We start from the raw sequence: 16858 nt of genomic DNA on the forward strand, positions 1-16858 counted from the left end.
ATTTATTATACATGTATGATATTATTAGACTGTTAATACTGATTTATCAATGTGTAAGTAATGTTTTACTCTTGTAGGAGGAGGTGGAGCTCATTTTTACTATTGTATACAGTTAGGTCAGGCATGTCCAAAGTCCAGCCCAGGGGGCAATTGTGACCCACAAACCAATTTTAAATGCCCCCCGGCTTGACCTTCAAAATATATGTGGACTGCCGTAAAATGTTGGTCAGTCAAGCAAGTCCACTTTCTGTTCATCTCATGGTGGCGTGACTAAGTACTACAAGTAAGAACTACGCAGGCAGAACTAATGTGTTTTCATAAACAGATGGTAAACAAGCAGTAGACATATCCTGCTAGGTAGCACACATGGCCGCAGCAACAAAGCACATATAGTCACAGCAAAGGGCCACTTTTTTCAGTAGTGGTGGAAAGTTGAATACTTTCTCACTGAAAGATGAAACAGTTGTGTTTGTCTCATTTTTTTTTAAATAACCTGTATGATCTGAGAAGCAGCTGGCCCTGAGGTATTTTCATATTATCTAATCTGGCCCCCATTCAAATGGGTTTTGACAAGATAAATCTGAGGGGCCATGAGATGATTAATGGGAGATGAATGAAGAAAAAATAAAGCTCTAATACAAAGGCATGTGTTCATTTGTCTGAACTCTTCTTTAATATTTGCTTTTTGGTTAAATATTGGGTTATTCTTTCTACTTGGGCTTCAAATATTTGTTTAAATGAAACCATGTGAGAAGTTTGGAGGAAAAATGTATTTTTGTTGGAGCTGATAACAACTCATAGACATCTGAAATGTGAAAAGGCCCCAAATGTTTTAATCTTTAACCATGGATTTTGATGTAAAATCTAATATGTAACGTAACTATAGTTGTCAGTAATGTAATGGAGTAAAAACTGTGATATTTCCCTCCGAAACGTGATGGATTAGTAAAACCATCATAAAGTGGAAATATTAAAGTTTGGAACAAATACCTCAAAATTGCATTAACGCACTGTACTTTGTTTCTCATCACAGCTAACCATAATATAGCCTATAAATGATGTCCACACTAAGTAAGTAATAATCCAAACACTCAATGTGAGCAACATGAATCCTGAAAATTAGTTGTGTTTCTTTCTATTTTCAACAGAGTCTAAATTCTAATCCCTAAAATACACATTTTGAAATACAATTAACAAAAGATAGCATAATTTTAACATTACCAAACATCAAATTGAAAGAAACAGCAGTTTCTGGAGTTATTGCAGTATGATTGCTTGCTGCTGTACTGCTGACGCTGAGCTGCCACAAAAACTCAGTTACCCATCGTGCCTTGAGAAGACGACTTCTAGGTCGGGTTGCGCTTGTTAAACACGCCGGGGCACTCGGGCGGTGTTGTGAAAAATACTTTTGATAGCTTACGCCGACTCCGCCTACCCGAGTGAGTTCCGGTCGACGCCGGATATGAAATAAAGCGCATCCTGTGTCATGACATGTACCGTTGATGTTTCAACTTCCAGTAGGTGTGCATCTTCCTAAACTCCAACTTTAGCTAACCTGCCGCTTGACTGCGGAGTTAAACAAGTCACAGAGATGTCTTCAGCACAGACAGTAAGTGTTTACGTTAAAGTACTTTGGTGTGACGTGATAAATGATAAATGTTCTTTTAGTTAGCGTAGCTTGCAAAGTTAGCGCCTTAACTACCGCATATTTCGACTGTTAGGTATCGTTATAGTGACGTTATAACGTTAATTCAAACCAGTAAACGTTAGCTTGTAACGTTAACTTAACGTTGGTGCCTCAGATAGTTGAATGTCTTGAGTAACTTGCTGAGAGTGGCATGTAACGTTAACGACACTTCATCGCAGTTTACTGACATCTTTTCTTTTCGTTGAGGTTAAAATTAGCACAAAGAGAGGTGTGTCAGATGTTGACGCCAACGGCAGCTATGTGACATGGGACACAAAGCTCAGTGCTTTACTTTCACAAGCCTAGTTTTAAAGTTGAAGTTGCACCATTTCACAAAAGCAAAATATGGGTAAATATATATATATTAGCAAGATAACAAAAGTATTGCAGCCACTTTGGCTCCACCATCCACACTGATTCAGGTGAGAATAGCATGACTCTTGACAGTTTCAGGCAGTGTCAGTACTAGTTAAACTGCACCAGAGTGACTGTAAGGCAATTCTTTAATATTAATGTTAGAGAGGAGGATGCTGAGCAAACTACTCAGGATTCTGGACAACACCTCTCACCTCCTGCATGCCACTCTTGAGTCATATCAGAGTACATTCAGCTGTAGACCGAGACCACCAAGGTGCACCATGGATCTTTTCTACCTGTGGCCATCAAACTGTATAACTCCTACCTTGTCTGTAGGGAATAGAGCTGAAACAAAGGACACTGACAATAATATTCACCGTGACTTTATATGATGTACACTACGACTTTTCAATATCTTGTTCAATATTTTCTCAAATCATGTGCAATACTACTGCTCAGTGTTATATCATATACAATTTGATGTCGATTATCAAACGCAGTCTGCTTTTTCCGCCATTTTAGTTCATTTTTAGTAACTCTTGTACTTGTCTTAGTCTTATTGTTATTCTATTAGGTACTGGTTTTGCTTTTGCACCTTGAAAACATTTCTTGTCTTGTATATTTGTATGTTTTGCCAGATATTTAATACTCCATTGTTTAAAAAACTGGGCCAAGTGTGTGACCTTGACCCGGGGAACCCACTGGTTGTTGTGGTTTTTACTGGTTGTGAACGTTAAATCGGGGTACTGTACTTGGTGTTACTGTAATTTGAAGCATTCTCTGGCACAAGAATTACCTTTGGGACAAAGTTCTACTAAATTAAATTGAATTGAATTGAACTGAAATAAAAACCCACAATTTATAATATTGAGAAAATAGTCATTCATTTAATGTTATACTCAGTCAATAATGTCATGCATCTTTCCTCTGGATGTTGAGACTGTGGTCATGTTTGGTTTTCAGCTGAAGTCATTCTTGCATGTTTGTCTCAGTTTTCAGACCCACACCAGCACAAGCGTGTATCTTCTCAGTCCAACCCTGGATTCCTGGAGCGATTGAGTGAGACTGCAGGAGGAACAGTTGTTGGTATCGGACTCTTTTTCCTCTCATTCTATGTTCTCTTCACCAATGAGGTAAGAAACACGCACACAGTGGAAAATAGTTGCATTTATGTGTATTGCATCAAAGCTGCAATGCACACTTGTGCACTAGTCAATTGTTCTGTTTTATTGCATTGATGTAACATACTCTCTGTAACTGTTTCTGTTCCTGTTCTCAGGGACGGGCTCTGCAAACAACATCTTCCCTGAATGAGGGTCTTTCTCAGGTTGTGTCGTTGGAGCCTTTCTCCAGCCTCGACCTGCAGAACAACAACCGCTTAGTTCATCTGTCTGCACAGCTGCGCACTGCACAGGTAGACTGTACTCTCTGTTGAGTCAAACTGCTCTGTCTAATCACACACTGATAATGACTTCAGCGTTAATTAGAAAATTAACAAGCAAACAACTGGGGTCAGACTCAACACCTTACAAATGCACAAGTTTATTGTTTATGTACATTTGATCCCTCTACAGTTTAATGACCATCCTCCGTGAATCCACAGTTGGTTTTATTTTGTACTCTTATGCTAAAATTTGTAATTTATTTATTTCAAAACATTGCATTGTTTTGTCCTTTGTAGAGGAGCATTGTTACTGCTTTGGTTTATTTTTTGGACGATATAAAACCTAGAGCCAAAAACAACTAATTTCATCTGTATGTGCATTAAATAAATCTACAGTGTACAGGCCCTATTCACACCATCTATAATGCAAGTGCAAGTGCGTTTAGGGTTTGTCCAACTCCACTTATGCTAGATGAACGGCACATAATTTGGGTGCAAAGTAAGGCACAAGAGGTTGTATTTAACTGCTATTTGCAGCTCTGCTATGCTATGTCCACATTTTAGAGAATGTAATAAATATTTTCCACATTGATAATGCATTATTTCACTTACAATCCGTTCGCGCGTCAATGTGTGTTCAACAAGCAGAGTATGAACCCGTTTATGGAGGTGCATTTTACTATCTGAAAAATGTGCTACCTAAAGTGCAGGAAAATGCCGCACCATTGACTCTAGATCAGGTTTTTGCTGGTCAATGGTGCAATCACTTTCAAAATAGCAATATGCCAACAATGCACCTGACAAGACATCGTTTTAAGACCTACACGGCCATGGTTGCACAGATGGGTTCAAGTAAATTTGCTGCTTGCACAATCTGAAACTAGCGATGACAGTTGAGCTTTGCTGTGCACTGCTTTGCACCCAGTGTCTCCATTGCATAATATGTCCACCAGAGGACACTGACAAGTTTATTTAGTGTAAAATGTCCCTCTAATCAGTGGTCACAATTATTTAATCACTGAATCTAAGATTTTTTTTTAATCAAAAATGTTTAATTAAAAAAAAAAAATCACTATATTGTTATCATGTGTTTAAACTTTTCAGAATTAATATTTGTATCTGGAAATTTAGGCCAGTATTCTGTATTTTCCCTCTCCTAATGAAAAAAAATAAAAATCTTTAGTACAGGTTAGGCAGTGAACAGGATAAAATTTCAAACATATCAATTGTGTTTGAATAAAACTATTCTATAACATGTAGCTAGCAGCAGGAAAAATATTTTCCTAGTTAAACTTAGTTTAAGTGAATTTTACTCAGGTGATTAATCATCAGCTCCTGCGTCTGTGCAGCCCCTCCATGACCCCAATTACAGAGTGGTGGTGCAAGCAGTGAAGCTGAAGAGGCAGGTGGAGATGTATCAGTGGGTGGAGTACCGGGAAAGCAAGTGAGTGTGTTGTCTGCACGTCAACATTCAGAGCTGTGTCAGATGTGAAAAATGTCGGCTGAAGTGAGTCTGTTTTGATAATTTCAGGGACTACCAAGAGAATGGTGAGACCAAAACTGAGACGACATACAACTACAGTGAGTTGTTTTTGTTGGTATTTGGAAACAACATGCTGGCTGAAGCTGTATGAATTGTTTTGAAGTGTGATGTGTATTGAGTGATTCCTTTTCTTTAGACACAGAGTGGAAATCAGAGTTGGTTAACAGCCGGAATTTTGACAAGGAAATCGGTCACCAGAACCCAAGGTAGTCAAATTGTTTAAAGATTATTCTGTAGAATTAGATACATTTTGTGTGTTCGTGTGTAGTTCATCTTTAATTTAATCTTTGGATTTTAGTGCCATGGCAGTTGAGAGTGTGACAGTCGTGGCTCCTGAAGTCAGAGTCGGACCTTTCAGTCTGTCTAAAGGTATCTTTACTGACACAAACACACCACACAGAGATATTACACAGATTTTAATCATGTTAATAAACTGATTGTTTGGTCATCCTCAGGCCTGGTGGAGCAGATAAATAACTTCCAGACGTTGAGTCTGAGGGATTTTTCTGCCTTCAACTTGGATCCTTTTCTCAGCATCGATGACGATTATTTCTATCACACCCAAAACCCACGGAGGCCGGAGGTTAGCATCATGATGTGAATTTCTATATAAACATGATGAGTTATGATTTCCACATAAGTTCAGTTTTTTTTTTTTTTTTTTTTCAAAAGGTAGGAGATGTGCGTGTGAGATTCTCCTTCGCTGGACTGAGCGCTGAGATGTCTCCCTTTGGCCCGGCTCAAACTGTGAGTGCTGCAGATGAGCAGTCACAATATTAATTTCACTCATGATGACATATCAGTTGATTGTTGATTTTAAAGGAGTGCTTCACCTACTAAATGACCATTTGTGTGTCAGTTAGTCACTGCATGTTACGTTGAATTTGTGAAGAAAACTGTGTATGCTACAACATTCTTCATGAATTTAAGTAAACTGGAACCACCTTCAACAACAGCAAAACTATGTCAAGACATCAATTTACAAAGTCTCACAAAACTCATGCAGTATAACCCAAGTCTCATCTATCCAGTGGTATGCTCAGCACGTCCCAAACACAAGCACTTGCACCAAAACCTTAAGATTTGGTCATGACATGTCATGACAGTCTTATGCACAGCCGAGGAGCATGCCTGGGCACACGCAGGCGTTTCAACTCCAGTCGAGTGGAGCTCCTACACACTCGGGTGGTCAGGCTCAGGCTGTAGTTTCATATTTTAACCTTTTTAGCAAAAATACATGTGTTTGGGAAGTACTGATAGGGTTAGCATGTTGAAATGATTCGTGTGAAAAATCACTTTTTCCTTCAGCCCAGTGGGTCTCCAAATCACTTGTTTTGTCTGATCAACAGTACAAAATCCAAAGATGGCCGCTCCTCTGTCACATAAGATTTAAAAGAAGAAGTTTATCCTCATATTTTAGGAGCTGGAATCAGGGAACGCTTTGTAATTTTGCTTGAAAAATGACTTAAACAATTAACCAATGATCAAATTAGTTTCAGGTTACCTTTCTGACAATCCTATTATTGACTAATCTCTTAAGCCCTAATTGAAATGATTAGTTTCTACAGTGCAGTGGTGTCGTTCACTGTGATGAGAGCTGACTGTTTTTCAGGTCAGTGTTGTGGCCAAGCAGAGCGGGGATCAGCTGAAGGCTTTTAAAACCAAGTCAGGAGACACTCTGGAGATCCTGTACCTGGAGGAGCTCTCTGCACAGGTCAGTGTGGATTTTATTTCACTTCCTGGACACTGAGGTTTTTTGTCAGTTCATTATTTAGGCGAAAAAGAAGTGTGTTATGATATTCATACCCATGTGTGTCTAGTAAACACATCCTCTCCACTTGCTCTTTGGCTCTGGTGGCTGATGCAGTTGTGTTGATTCCTGTAGGAGGTTTTTGAGAAGGAGCACCAGTACAACAGTATGAAGACGTGGGGCCTCAGGGCTGCAGGCTGGTTCCTCATGTTCCTCAGTATTCAACTGACCATGCGCATCATCTACACACTGGGTAAACACTCACTGCAGCTGTACAACCACATCTTACATGGATTTCTTTCCTTGCATCTCTCATTCATAAAACTCTCTGTGTGTCTACAGTGGACTGGGTCCCTCTCCTCAGAGACCTCGTGTCTGTCGGGCTGAAGATCTTCGCCCTGTGCGTCTCCTGCTCTCTCTCCCTTCTCACCATCGGAGTAGGTTGGCTCTTTTACAGACCGCTGGTGGCTGCGGCTCTGGGAGCACTCGCTCTGGTTCCTGTGTTTCTGGCCCACTCAAGGCTTCCAAGCAAGAAGAATGAGTGACTATTAAACTGAGGATTATCACAAAAGTATCTGATGGCAGCCGAGACTCGCTGTATATCAGAGGAATGAGACAGCACTGCGTAGTCGTTTTGTCCACTGCAGGGTCACAAACCACAAAGGACTCACTTTCCTGGGTTAAACAGATGGTGGTAAATGTGTTTTGTTCCAGTAGGTACTTTGATAGGTTTATTCCAAAATCTGAGTTGAAGGGGCTTAAAAATAATATTTCTTTACTTAGTGGGCATCAGTCTGTCATTTTGGAGAGTATTAATCTAACGTCAATACCTGCTGATGTCATCCCATCAGACACAAGAGAAAGCTGTTGTTGTCTTCAGGCTGCAGGTGTTATCAGATGTATCCTTAAAGTTCATCCACCATGATAATCCTCGCCGCCTCACATCCTCATCTTGATATTTGTTGCTCACAATGAGCAACATAAGATTACTGTAGTGTCTGCTTTACTTTATTGTTTAAGACTTGTTGCTCCCTCCACAAAACATACTCAGATGCCAGTTTATTAGGTATACCTAACTAATGCAGTCTAATGTAACAGCCCTACTGTAAATTCTACCCTCATAAAGCTTATAATGTTATAAAGAAGTGTTAATTCAGTGTTATGGTCAATGGAGGCCTGTTGAACTACATTCTTTAGTCTACACTCACTGATGTAAATGAGGTGGAGAAAATATTTGTTTCAAGAAAAAATGAACATTATAAACTTCATGAGAGGATTTATTGCAAGGGTGCTAATCAGACTACATTAGTTTTAGCTAGGTGTACCTAATAAACTGGCAAATGAACTGAGTATGTTCTGAATGTAAAACACAAGTCATCTTCACATATCACATTTTCTCCTTATCTGCAACACTTGAGGAAACTGTGTCACATTTTCATAATTTACATTGCTGGTGTCATCCAAACAACTAGAGGTGAAGTGTTAATATTTACACATAATCAGTTTTCACTTGGGAAATGATGAATGTCAGTGCTATGTCTAGACAAAAATACCAACTTTGGTAAAATGCCAAAGAGCAGAATTTTGTTGTTTTGTGTGTATGCATGTATCTTAAATAAAGCACTTGTTTTGTGTTTCCTGTTGGGGTGGGAGTTAAGATGGCCTGGAAGAAGGGTTGCAGGGGATTAGGATGATGTATGACAATCTTTTTTTTTTTTTTGGGCCAAGTACATTTGCTTATCCACAGTATTGAAAAAGAAGATACAATCAGACAGAGAATCCCACCTGTGTGTGTTCATATCTCCTGTCCTCCAGTCTTTTTACACATACTTAAAATAGTTTAAAGTTTTCAATAATAAAGCATTTGGTCAACCAAAAAAAACAAAATGATCTGTTTCCATTATTGTACCTAATAATAATAATTGTGAAATACCGTGAAGTCTACACTCGTAGAAGTAACCTCTCCTTATCACTTATGACCCACTAGAGGTGTGTGGCAGTTTATTTATCTGCAGAGACTCTGCCCTCTGCCTGTATTTTCTTATTTTGTGGTGTTCAGGATGTCCCTGGGCACCGCACACAGGTGAGTTCAGGACTTCATAAAAAAACACACCGTGACCAGAGGTCTCATTTATACACACACGCACAAAATGAGGCCTGAAAGAGGCGTACCCCACTTCCACGCAAAAGTTATGATGTATAAAAACAGACTTAATGGTAGAAACTTGACCAATGCTTACGAACGTTTTGGACAACTGGCGACACAGATGGTGAGGTGGAAGCCTGATTGTAGAAACAGGTGAATATTTTTTGGCATTTGGCCGTACGTACATTTTTAGTATGGATCCTACGCACTGTTTTATAAATGAGACCCCAGGTGCCAGAGCGTAAGAAGCACGCATCCAAGAGGAAGCCACAAAAAAAATCAAGGACACACTGCAGAAGGAAAGCAAATATAGTGAACGAAAGTGAAGACGGGGTTAGCTTTCACTTTCTCTGGCAATACTGTTTACAAACTGACAGTTCCTGCATAGTACACCTTAAACCAGCTGAAGAAATGGTTATGTTGACAAAGAAGATTAATAAGATGTTTGTACTTTTAAATAATATAACCTTAAAAAAATCCTGTATTTGTCAGGCTGTACTGATGAGATCACCAAAGATCAGCTTGTGTTCATCTACATTGCCCTGTGGCTAACACACAGCCCTGACCCTAACTCTGAAATAAATCTATATAGTGACTTAGAGGCATATGCAAAGAGGCCAATGCCTAACTGGCTGTGCATATTGAAAAAGTTTTATCCTCTCAAACATTTTGTCTGAATCCTGCTTAATATGTTCATTCTGTATCAAAGCAGGACTCAGTGGGTGTCAGCTGATAAGTGATGCAAATGATCAAGATTCTTACAAAGTAATTTATTACACAAAACACTAAGTTTCCATTTGCGTTTTAACAAAATGAGTTTCCAGTCTCATATTGTGCACGTGGTCATAATGCACGTAGGATTTGAATCTGAAGCACACAAACAAATTCCGACTTCATGTGTGCGTCCGTTTGTTGAAATAATTAAAGGAGAATGGGTCACAGTGTACAGGTACTTCACCCTAGTTGGCTGTGGAAACATTCCTCAGATCAGCAGGCAGGGCTTAAGCACTTAACTGTAGTTGGCAGGTACGACACAGCGGGTCACCTGGCTGACCTCTCAGATTACATGTTGATAAAGGAGGTTTCATTATGGCAAATTTACTCATGTTAAAGTACAAAAAAGTATTTTCCATAACCTCAAAATTGAATACTGACAGAACCTGACTACTTTTGCTTAAGACAAAAAAAGTAAAAGCATTACACCTTTAGTAAAAACTGGGGAGAACAGTCTTTTGTGTGGGTGTGTTTGGGGGTGGGGGGGTAGGTTTGACCTAATGCTCCTTCTTCTTCTTTCCCCCTGTAGGAAGCAGTCCTCCTTACAGTAGGACACATTTATTGCTCTTCTTTCCCCGCCTGGCCTGTAGTGCAGCCCTGGTGGCCATCTCGAACACTTCCCTCACGCCATCCTTTGTTTTTGCAGAGCACTCCATGTATCCAAAGGCACCGATCCTGTTAGCCATGTCCCGTCCATCCTCTGGTTTCACAGGCTCCTGAAGAAAAGGTCAGAAGACGATTTAGGAAACAGGCATTCATCACAAGGAGACTGTTTAGTTGTTTGTTTAATTTTCTTTACCTGCTTCATTTTGGCAAGCTCCCTCCGGGTGTGCTCATCGTTACGCAGGTCCTTTTTATTTCCCACTAGTATAATGGGAACATTAGGGCAGAAGTGTTTCACCTCAGGAGTCCACTTCTCAGGGATGTTCTCTAAACAAGGGGACAAAAGAAGCCATTGTTAGAACACAGACACAGCTTCAGGGTGCATGTCAGAAAGATGAGGGCTAAATATGTTGCACAGGTTACAAATTTCCTAATGCCGTAGTTGTCTTTTTAAGTATATCTGTGTGTGCGTACTTGTGGTGTACACAGAGTGTCTACAGGAACCAGACACTTAAATTTAATGCTTTTTAGGCCATTTCAAGATCAAATTTTAACCAAATTTAAGAGTGATTTCTGGACAAATCTTTTTCTTAATCAAGTATTGCAGGTAAGTGCCGTACCTATGGCAAGGCTGTCACGTGGTCTGGATATCCCCGCCCATTTCTGTTACAAAACGACGAATGTCCCCAGACCCCGATTCCAAAGTAAGGGAGGCTGGTCATGCGAGACTAGTATATATGTGGTCCCTTTCAAAGGTAAGCTTTAAGTAGGAATATGGTTACTACAGTGAGTTAGGTTAGTCTATATTTTGCCAACAGGTATTAAGTAAAAAGACAGGATTAGGTTTAGTTGCGGGTTTAAAGATTTGTAACATCAGAAATGTGGACTTTCACACACAAGAGCTTGACTCCTGCTGCTGTTATCATTAGTCATACTTCTACTGTTATTAAACACATATGATTATTGTCACATATGTATACTATCAGATATTAATATATACTGTCAACCTATTGTACAACAGTAGCCAGAACTATAACTATAATATTATTACTTTAATTAATGTTGTTGTAAGCTACTGTCATTACCGTCTGTCCTGCATCTCTCTCTCTCTCTCTCTCTCTGTCTCATTGTGTTATACAGATTACTGTTAATTTATCATGTTGATCTGTTCTGTACGACATCTATTGCACGTCTGTCTGTCCTGGAAGAGGGATCCCTCCTCAGTTGCACTTCCTGAGGTATCTACCGTTTTTTCCCCTTTAAAGGGGATTTTTGGGGAGTTTTTCCTTATCCGCTGCGAGGGTCCTAAGGAGGACAGAGGGATGTCGTATGCTGTAAAGCCCTGTGAGGCAAACTGTGATTTGTGATATTGGGCTTTATAAATAAAATTGATTGATTGATTGACTCCTTTTGACAAAAAGAAATTTAAAAAGATGGCTAGATTAAAATTAGATTCAATGTTTGTGGAATTTACAACCTCACAAATACAAATTTAAGACTATTCAATGACTTTTACGGCTTATCATTTCTAAAATTGAATTTAAGACATCTTAAGACTTTTAAACAACACCCTTAGATGTACATAGGTGAGCAAAAGACTGGCATAATCACCACAGGAGTGTGCTAATATACTTCCCCATGTCCAATAAATTTGCATGTTTAACTTTTTGGTTTGCAGCTGGTTCTTAACATGACCTATTTAGAGCTTTTATTCAATCTCAAACTGGTCTATCTACTGCTCTACTAAATGTAATAATACAACTTACAGTACCAGTTCACAAACTACATAAGAACTGTGCTTTATTTCTACATCATAATTTCTCAAAACCTTTGCTGGCACTCAGATGAAATTTCTGTGTAAAAAAGAAAAATGTACCACAAACACTAACATGTAGCGTCAGCTCTTTGTTTCAGCTTACCAAGACTGTCAGGGCTGTCGATGGAAAAGCACATGAGAATGACATCAGTGTCTGGATAGGAGAGTGGACGCAGTCTGTCATAGTCTTCTTGACCTGCTGTATCCCAGAGCGCTAACTCGACCTGCCAGAAGAGTTAACAAGACATCAGCCACATGAAGCCAAACCATGTTCAGGGTCCTACAGACATTTGACATTATACAGACCTAATGAGTGCAAACCAATATCCTGAATTCAGAAATACTCTTGTATGACACTGCTACTGATTTGGTGCGCATAAAAAAAGAAAACATCCAATTTAAATTGACTCAGTAACTATTTTGCATGAAACTACTTTAAGGTATACAGGAATTGTTGGTTATTGTTTGTAAACCGTATCGCCATCGAAAGTAAAAGCCAGCCCCAGATTCACTCTAGTCTTGGAATGAGCTCTGTCCACTTGGTGTTGTGTCTTGCTGTACTGCCTTTTTTTCCAGTACTGTGTCTGTAATTTTTGTAGCTTCTTCTTAGATGTGTGCTGCTCCTTACTGCCTGGCACCTGACTGCTACCTTTTTATAAAGTCCTGACTCAGCCGCACCCACAGAAATGGAGGGCCGCTGGAAGGATCTGGTGCATGGGCCCTTCCCAAATCTGCTCTACTTCCATTAACACATGCTCTTTCTCTCTCATAGTTTAGATAAGTGAATTTCTCAGGTCATGTGGCTGGCCGCAGCTCTTTCACGGGTTTTTTTTTCTTTTTCTTTTTTTTGCAACTGTTGGGTACAAAACAAAACAAAAAAACATTCATGCCATTTTTAGAAGAGGGCGTTTTCATTATGAAACAGGTTTCATTTTCCTAAAGCAGCAATAAATACAACGATTGTTTGCTGTTTTAATTAAGTAATGGTGAATATTTTGGTTTAAAATAAAATGTGGTTACCATTGTTTTATATATAGAAAGTTTTCCCCTTTTCTTTCCCCACGGAGGGAAATTTTACATCTCTTAAATCACATGCATTATTGTGGAAATGTTACTAGAAAGTAGTGAAAATACCTTGGACACTATTAGACTACTTTTTCATAACACTGAGGATTTTTTTTATGGTATTTCAAAGTACATATGGTAAGTTTCACACTCTTGAATTCAGGCACCAACTAAATAAAATATATATTAAGTAGAAGTGTTTTTAGACACACCTGAGAGAGCCAAACTTATTCATTTGTATGATTCAAACATGTTTTGTTTGTTCTCAATAAAAGGTCCAATGTATAGGATTTAGTGGAGTTTGCAGATTGCAACAAACTGAAACTTCTTCTGTGTGCCAATCATGTAGGAGAACTGCGATGGCTGATGCAAAAACAAGAATGTCCCTAAGTATAGCCAGTGTTTGGTTTGTCTGCTCTGGGCTACTACAGAAAAACATGGCAGACTCTGTGGAAGAAGACCCACTCCGTATGTAGATATAAACAGCTCATTCTAAGGTAATGAAAACATGATTCTTATTTTCAGCAGATTATAAACTAATGAAAACATAGTTATTAATATTATATTCCATTTAGGGCTGAGTGACATCCTATGTTTTTGACCAAATACTTTAATATCAATATTGCAACATTATTGAAGGGTTGACTACATAATTAGATGTTTGATAAATGATCATCAATAATGTGGATATAATGACTAAGTGGGTAAAGACAAATAATAGAACAGCTACAACAGTCTGGTACATTCAGAAAATTATATCAATTAACTGTAATACAGCCTTTAAAACCAGGACAAAACAACACTTACAATATCCAGAATTTTAGATGATATCTTGATATTCTTATATCAATATGGTATACACATACTGCCCAGCCCTTGTTCCATTTCTGCCAGTATATCCCTCTAAACCCTACACACTGGACCTTTAACACCACACAGCGGGCCCATATTATTTAACAGTTTAAGAACCTAACTTGAGCAAGAGCTGTTATTAAGACTAACACATGCTTTGTTAAATACTTAACAAGCTTTTCATCAATCCAAGCCCTCAAGACAAGTTAATTTTATTTGAATCAATCAACGCTTCACTTCAAATGGCATCACATCCTGTTGGACTGCTGGTGAGAGGGAGTGGAAAGTAAATACAACCAGCACCATAACCCTGTTGTTTTAAGTTACATAATGCTGATTCTAGTCTTAAATGTGAGAAGGGAAAAGTTCTTCGTACCTGTTTGCTATCGACTTCAATGTCAGCAACGTAGTTCTCAAACACAGTGGGCACATAGACCTCAGGAAACTGGTCCTTACTGAACACAATGAGCAGACAGGTCTTCCCACAGGCTCCATCTCCCACTATGACCAGCTTTTTCCTGATTGCTGCCATAGCTGCAGGCAGGGGACAGAAAACAGCAAAGGTTACAACACGAGAACACTTTATCTACAACAACAGGGACGTCCATTTTATTGCATTCAGGCATTATGCAACTTGTACCTCCACGCCTGTGAGGAGCGATGAGCAGCCACTAACCTTCAGCTGTGTTGACACATTGCCAAACCAGTCTGAAACCAACACCCCGGGCTAACTTTTTAACTTTCTGCGGCAGCATCAACATCACGGCTGTTTATGATGGTCCGTCAGTTCTACACTAAGTCTGACACAATGACGAACATGTGAACTGCATAAAAACTTTAGCGAACATGCCCCTTATGTTGATTTAAGGCTGAATTTTAAGTCAGACTAGCAGCGCTCTCCCATGATGATACATTTCCGCTACTGTGTTTCTGACCCACCCCGGGATAACTTGACAAATTATTTTACCTAAACGTTTGTCCCACATCTAGATTAGACCATTGGCTAAATTTATGTCAAAATCTTGATAGCTGGTACCAGTGCGAGTCATTTTACTGTAGGCTGACCTAGATTTCACTTAGCAAGGAGGTTCTGTTTACAAAAGACTTGACGCTAGCTAGCGTTACTGTAGCTAACCAGCTAGCGTTAGCCGGATGTGGCTAATGGGCTAAGTTTACATCTTTCTAACATTATTCAAAGGTAGTACGGGACACATGTGCGACATTTATGTTATAATACATTTAATACCACCGTTTTTATTTTTATTTTTTAAACTGTAACCGTTCAGCTGAACCTCGCTTTTTCCTTTGTACCGGTACGGCTAGCTAGCTAAACAGGCTTAGCTTAGCATAACGGAAGTCAAAGCGACTCTGGGTCCGTTAGCTAGGTGGCTAGCGTCGGCATCGGAGGAAAATATAGGTTAAAAAATATACATATAACCATATTACTGACAATAAAACATGCTAATGAGGTGCTGCAACTCAGCTTTACTTGTGAATATAACATGCTCACCCAGTGATTGGTTTAAAATCTATCCAGATGGTTTCCAAGTAGTGCTTTGTTGGCCTCCGTCGCTGCTCCCTGACTGCGCTGCTGCTGCTGGAGGATTAACAGGAGGGAAGTGAGGGGGTGGGGAGGGGATAACAATACACTATTGTACAAACATTTCAAAAATGATACTTTATATATGTAATAAATTATTATTATTATTGTACTCATTTTTTTGGGTAATTGTTACTTTTATTATTGTGGTTATTATTATAAATGTTAATATTATTAGTCATGGTAGTAGCAGTAGTGGCTATGGTTCATAGTTGTTCCATGATCCAACACATGATGTTAAATAATGTTATGTGTTTTGTCTTACATGATTACAACCCCTGTCTGCAGAGAAATTGAAAAATGCAGTCCTGCAGTGGCCCCTGTGCAGTGGTGGAAGGAAACATACAGCAGCACTGTACATAAACACAGTGTGTGTGTTACCTGCTTTGGGGCCCCAGGGCAAAAACTAGCTGTTCCTTGTTCCTTCTCTTCTCTTTGAACTGTGTACATTTTTCCTGGAACAAAGCTGAAGGCTACATACATGGCCCCTGGTTTCCTGTTTGGTAACTGATTGTTATTGAACACTAATTAATTTAGGAATATGCACCATGTAAGCACAAAAGGCTTTTTCACAGCAGATATTTTCACTTTTCACAGTAGAAAAAGCTCTCACTCAGTTTAAGTGTCCCAGAAAGTCATCATAGTGTGACAGTAAAGTAGAATAAACTTTATTGTCCCTAGAGGGAAAGAAAGCCACCATACATACCAGCAATCATTTTTATCATTTACACCAGTGCTGCTCCTACTGTGACAAGTCGAAATGTATCGTGTCAAAAAAGACGTGTATCAACAAAAACAATGACGGTTTTGAAAATAGATTTGGACACCGTAGTTTCAAAATAAAGTAATAAAGCAAGATCCAGTTTAATGCTCTTATCATGTTAGTGGATATTGTGCTTTAGCTTTTCCAAGTCCGAGCATGCAGGAGCCATTTTGGTTGACATTGCACTGTAGTGGTGCAAAATATTTAACACATTTAACTGCAGCTAATAAAATGACCACAATCCAGCTGATGTGCAGTGAGCCTGGGGCTTGCAGGGCCCCCAAAAGTGTAGATCCCTGGGGGGTTTTGCCCACTTGCCCAGTTAGTGACTTGAGCATTTCCATTTTATGTTACCTCTTCTCCAATTTTTTGAGGGAAACCATAAACTGAGCTTTTAAAATATGTTGCATTGTTGTAGGTTATACTACCCAGCAATATGTACAAAAGTTTAAATTAGCTCCACCTCAGGCACATTAAATGCTGTGTACACATTGACACATCTATAATTATAATCAAAT

The 16858-nt window shown here is 39.2% G+C and overlaps 2 protein-coding genes across 2 annotated transcripts; one reads left to right on the forward strand and one right to left on the reverse strand.

The window, feature by feature from the left end:
* Nucleotides 1–1477: 1477 nt before the first annotated feature.
* LOC126385628 (transmembrane protein 43) lies at nt 1478–8608 on the forward strand. Its single transcript, XM_050037443.1, has 12 exons — nt 1478–1609; nt 3037–3177; nt 3324–3458; nt 4778–4872; nt 4960–5009; nt 5108–5177; nt 5270–5340; nt 5427–5554; nt 5644–5718; nt 6584–6685; nt 6857–6974; nt 7064–8608. Exons 1-12 carry the CDS (start codon nt 1592–1594, stop codon nt 7264–7266), a joined length of 1206 nt encoding a protein of 401 aa, XP_049893400.1. The 5' UTR covers nt 1478–1591; the 3' UTR covers nt 7267–8608.
* A 1008-nt stretch (nt 8609–9616) lies between these two features.
* On the reverse strand, nt 9617–15607 carry LOC126385629 (rho-related GTP-binding protein RhoA-B). Its single transcript, XM_050037444.1, has 5 exons — nt 15488–15607; nt 14354–14511; nt 12164–12284; nt 10441–10571; nt 9617–10357 (listed from the first exon to the last, which is right to left on the reverse strand). Exons 2-5 carry the CDS (start codon nt 14507–14509, stop codon nt 10184–10186), a joined length of 582 nt encoding a protein of 193 aa, XP_049893401.1. The 5' UTR covers nt 14510–14511; nt 15488–15607; the 3' UTR covers nt 9617–10183.
* Between the last annotated feature and the right edge of the window lie 1251 nt (nt 15608–16858).

Source organism: Epinephelus moara, chromosome 24 (assembly GCF_006386435.1).
Source record: "Epinephelus moara isolate mb chromosome 24, YSFRI_EMoa_1.0, whole genome shotgun sequence".
In the NCBI taxonomy this organism is placed as follows: Eukaryota; Metazoa; Chordata; class Actinopteri; order Perciformes; family Serranidae; genus Epinephelus; species Epinephelus moara.

Excerpts from the sequence above, each read along its gene's own strand:
- LOC126385628 (XM_050037443.1), top strand. Across the intron at positions 3,459-4,777 it reads CACAGCTGCGCACTGCACAG|CCCCTCCATGACCCCAATTA; the intron begins GTAGACTGTACT and ends GCGTCTGTGCAG. Across the intron at positions 4,873-4,959 it reads GTGGAGTACCGGGAAAGCAA|GGACTACCAAGAGAATGGTG; the intron begins GTGAGTGTGTTG and ends TGATAATTTCAG.
- LOC126385629 (XM_050037444.1), bottom strand. The coding sequence starts at position 14,509 with ATGGCAGCAATCAGGAAAAAGCTGGTCATAGTGGGAGATGGAGCCTGT. Across the intron at positions 12,285-14,353 it reads TTGAAGTCGATAGCAAACAG|GTCGAGTTAGCGCTCTGGGA; the intron begins GTACGAAGAACT and ends CTCTTCTGGCAG. Across the intron at positions 10,358-10,440 it reads AGCTTGCCAAAATGAAGCAG|GAGCCTGTGAAACCAGAGGA; the intron begins GTAAAGAAAATT and ends CCTTTTCTTCAG.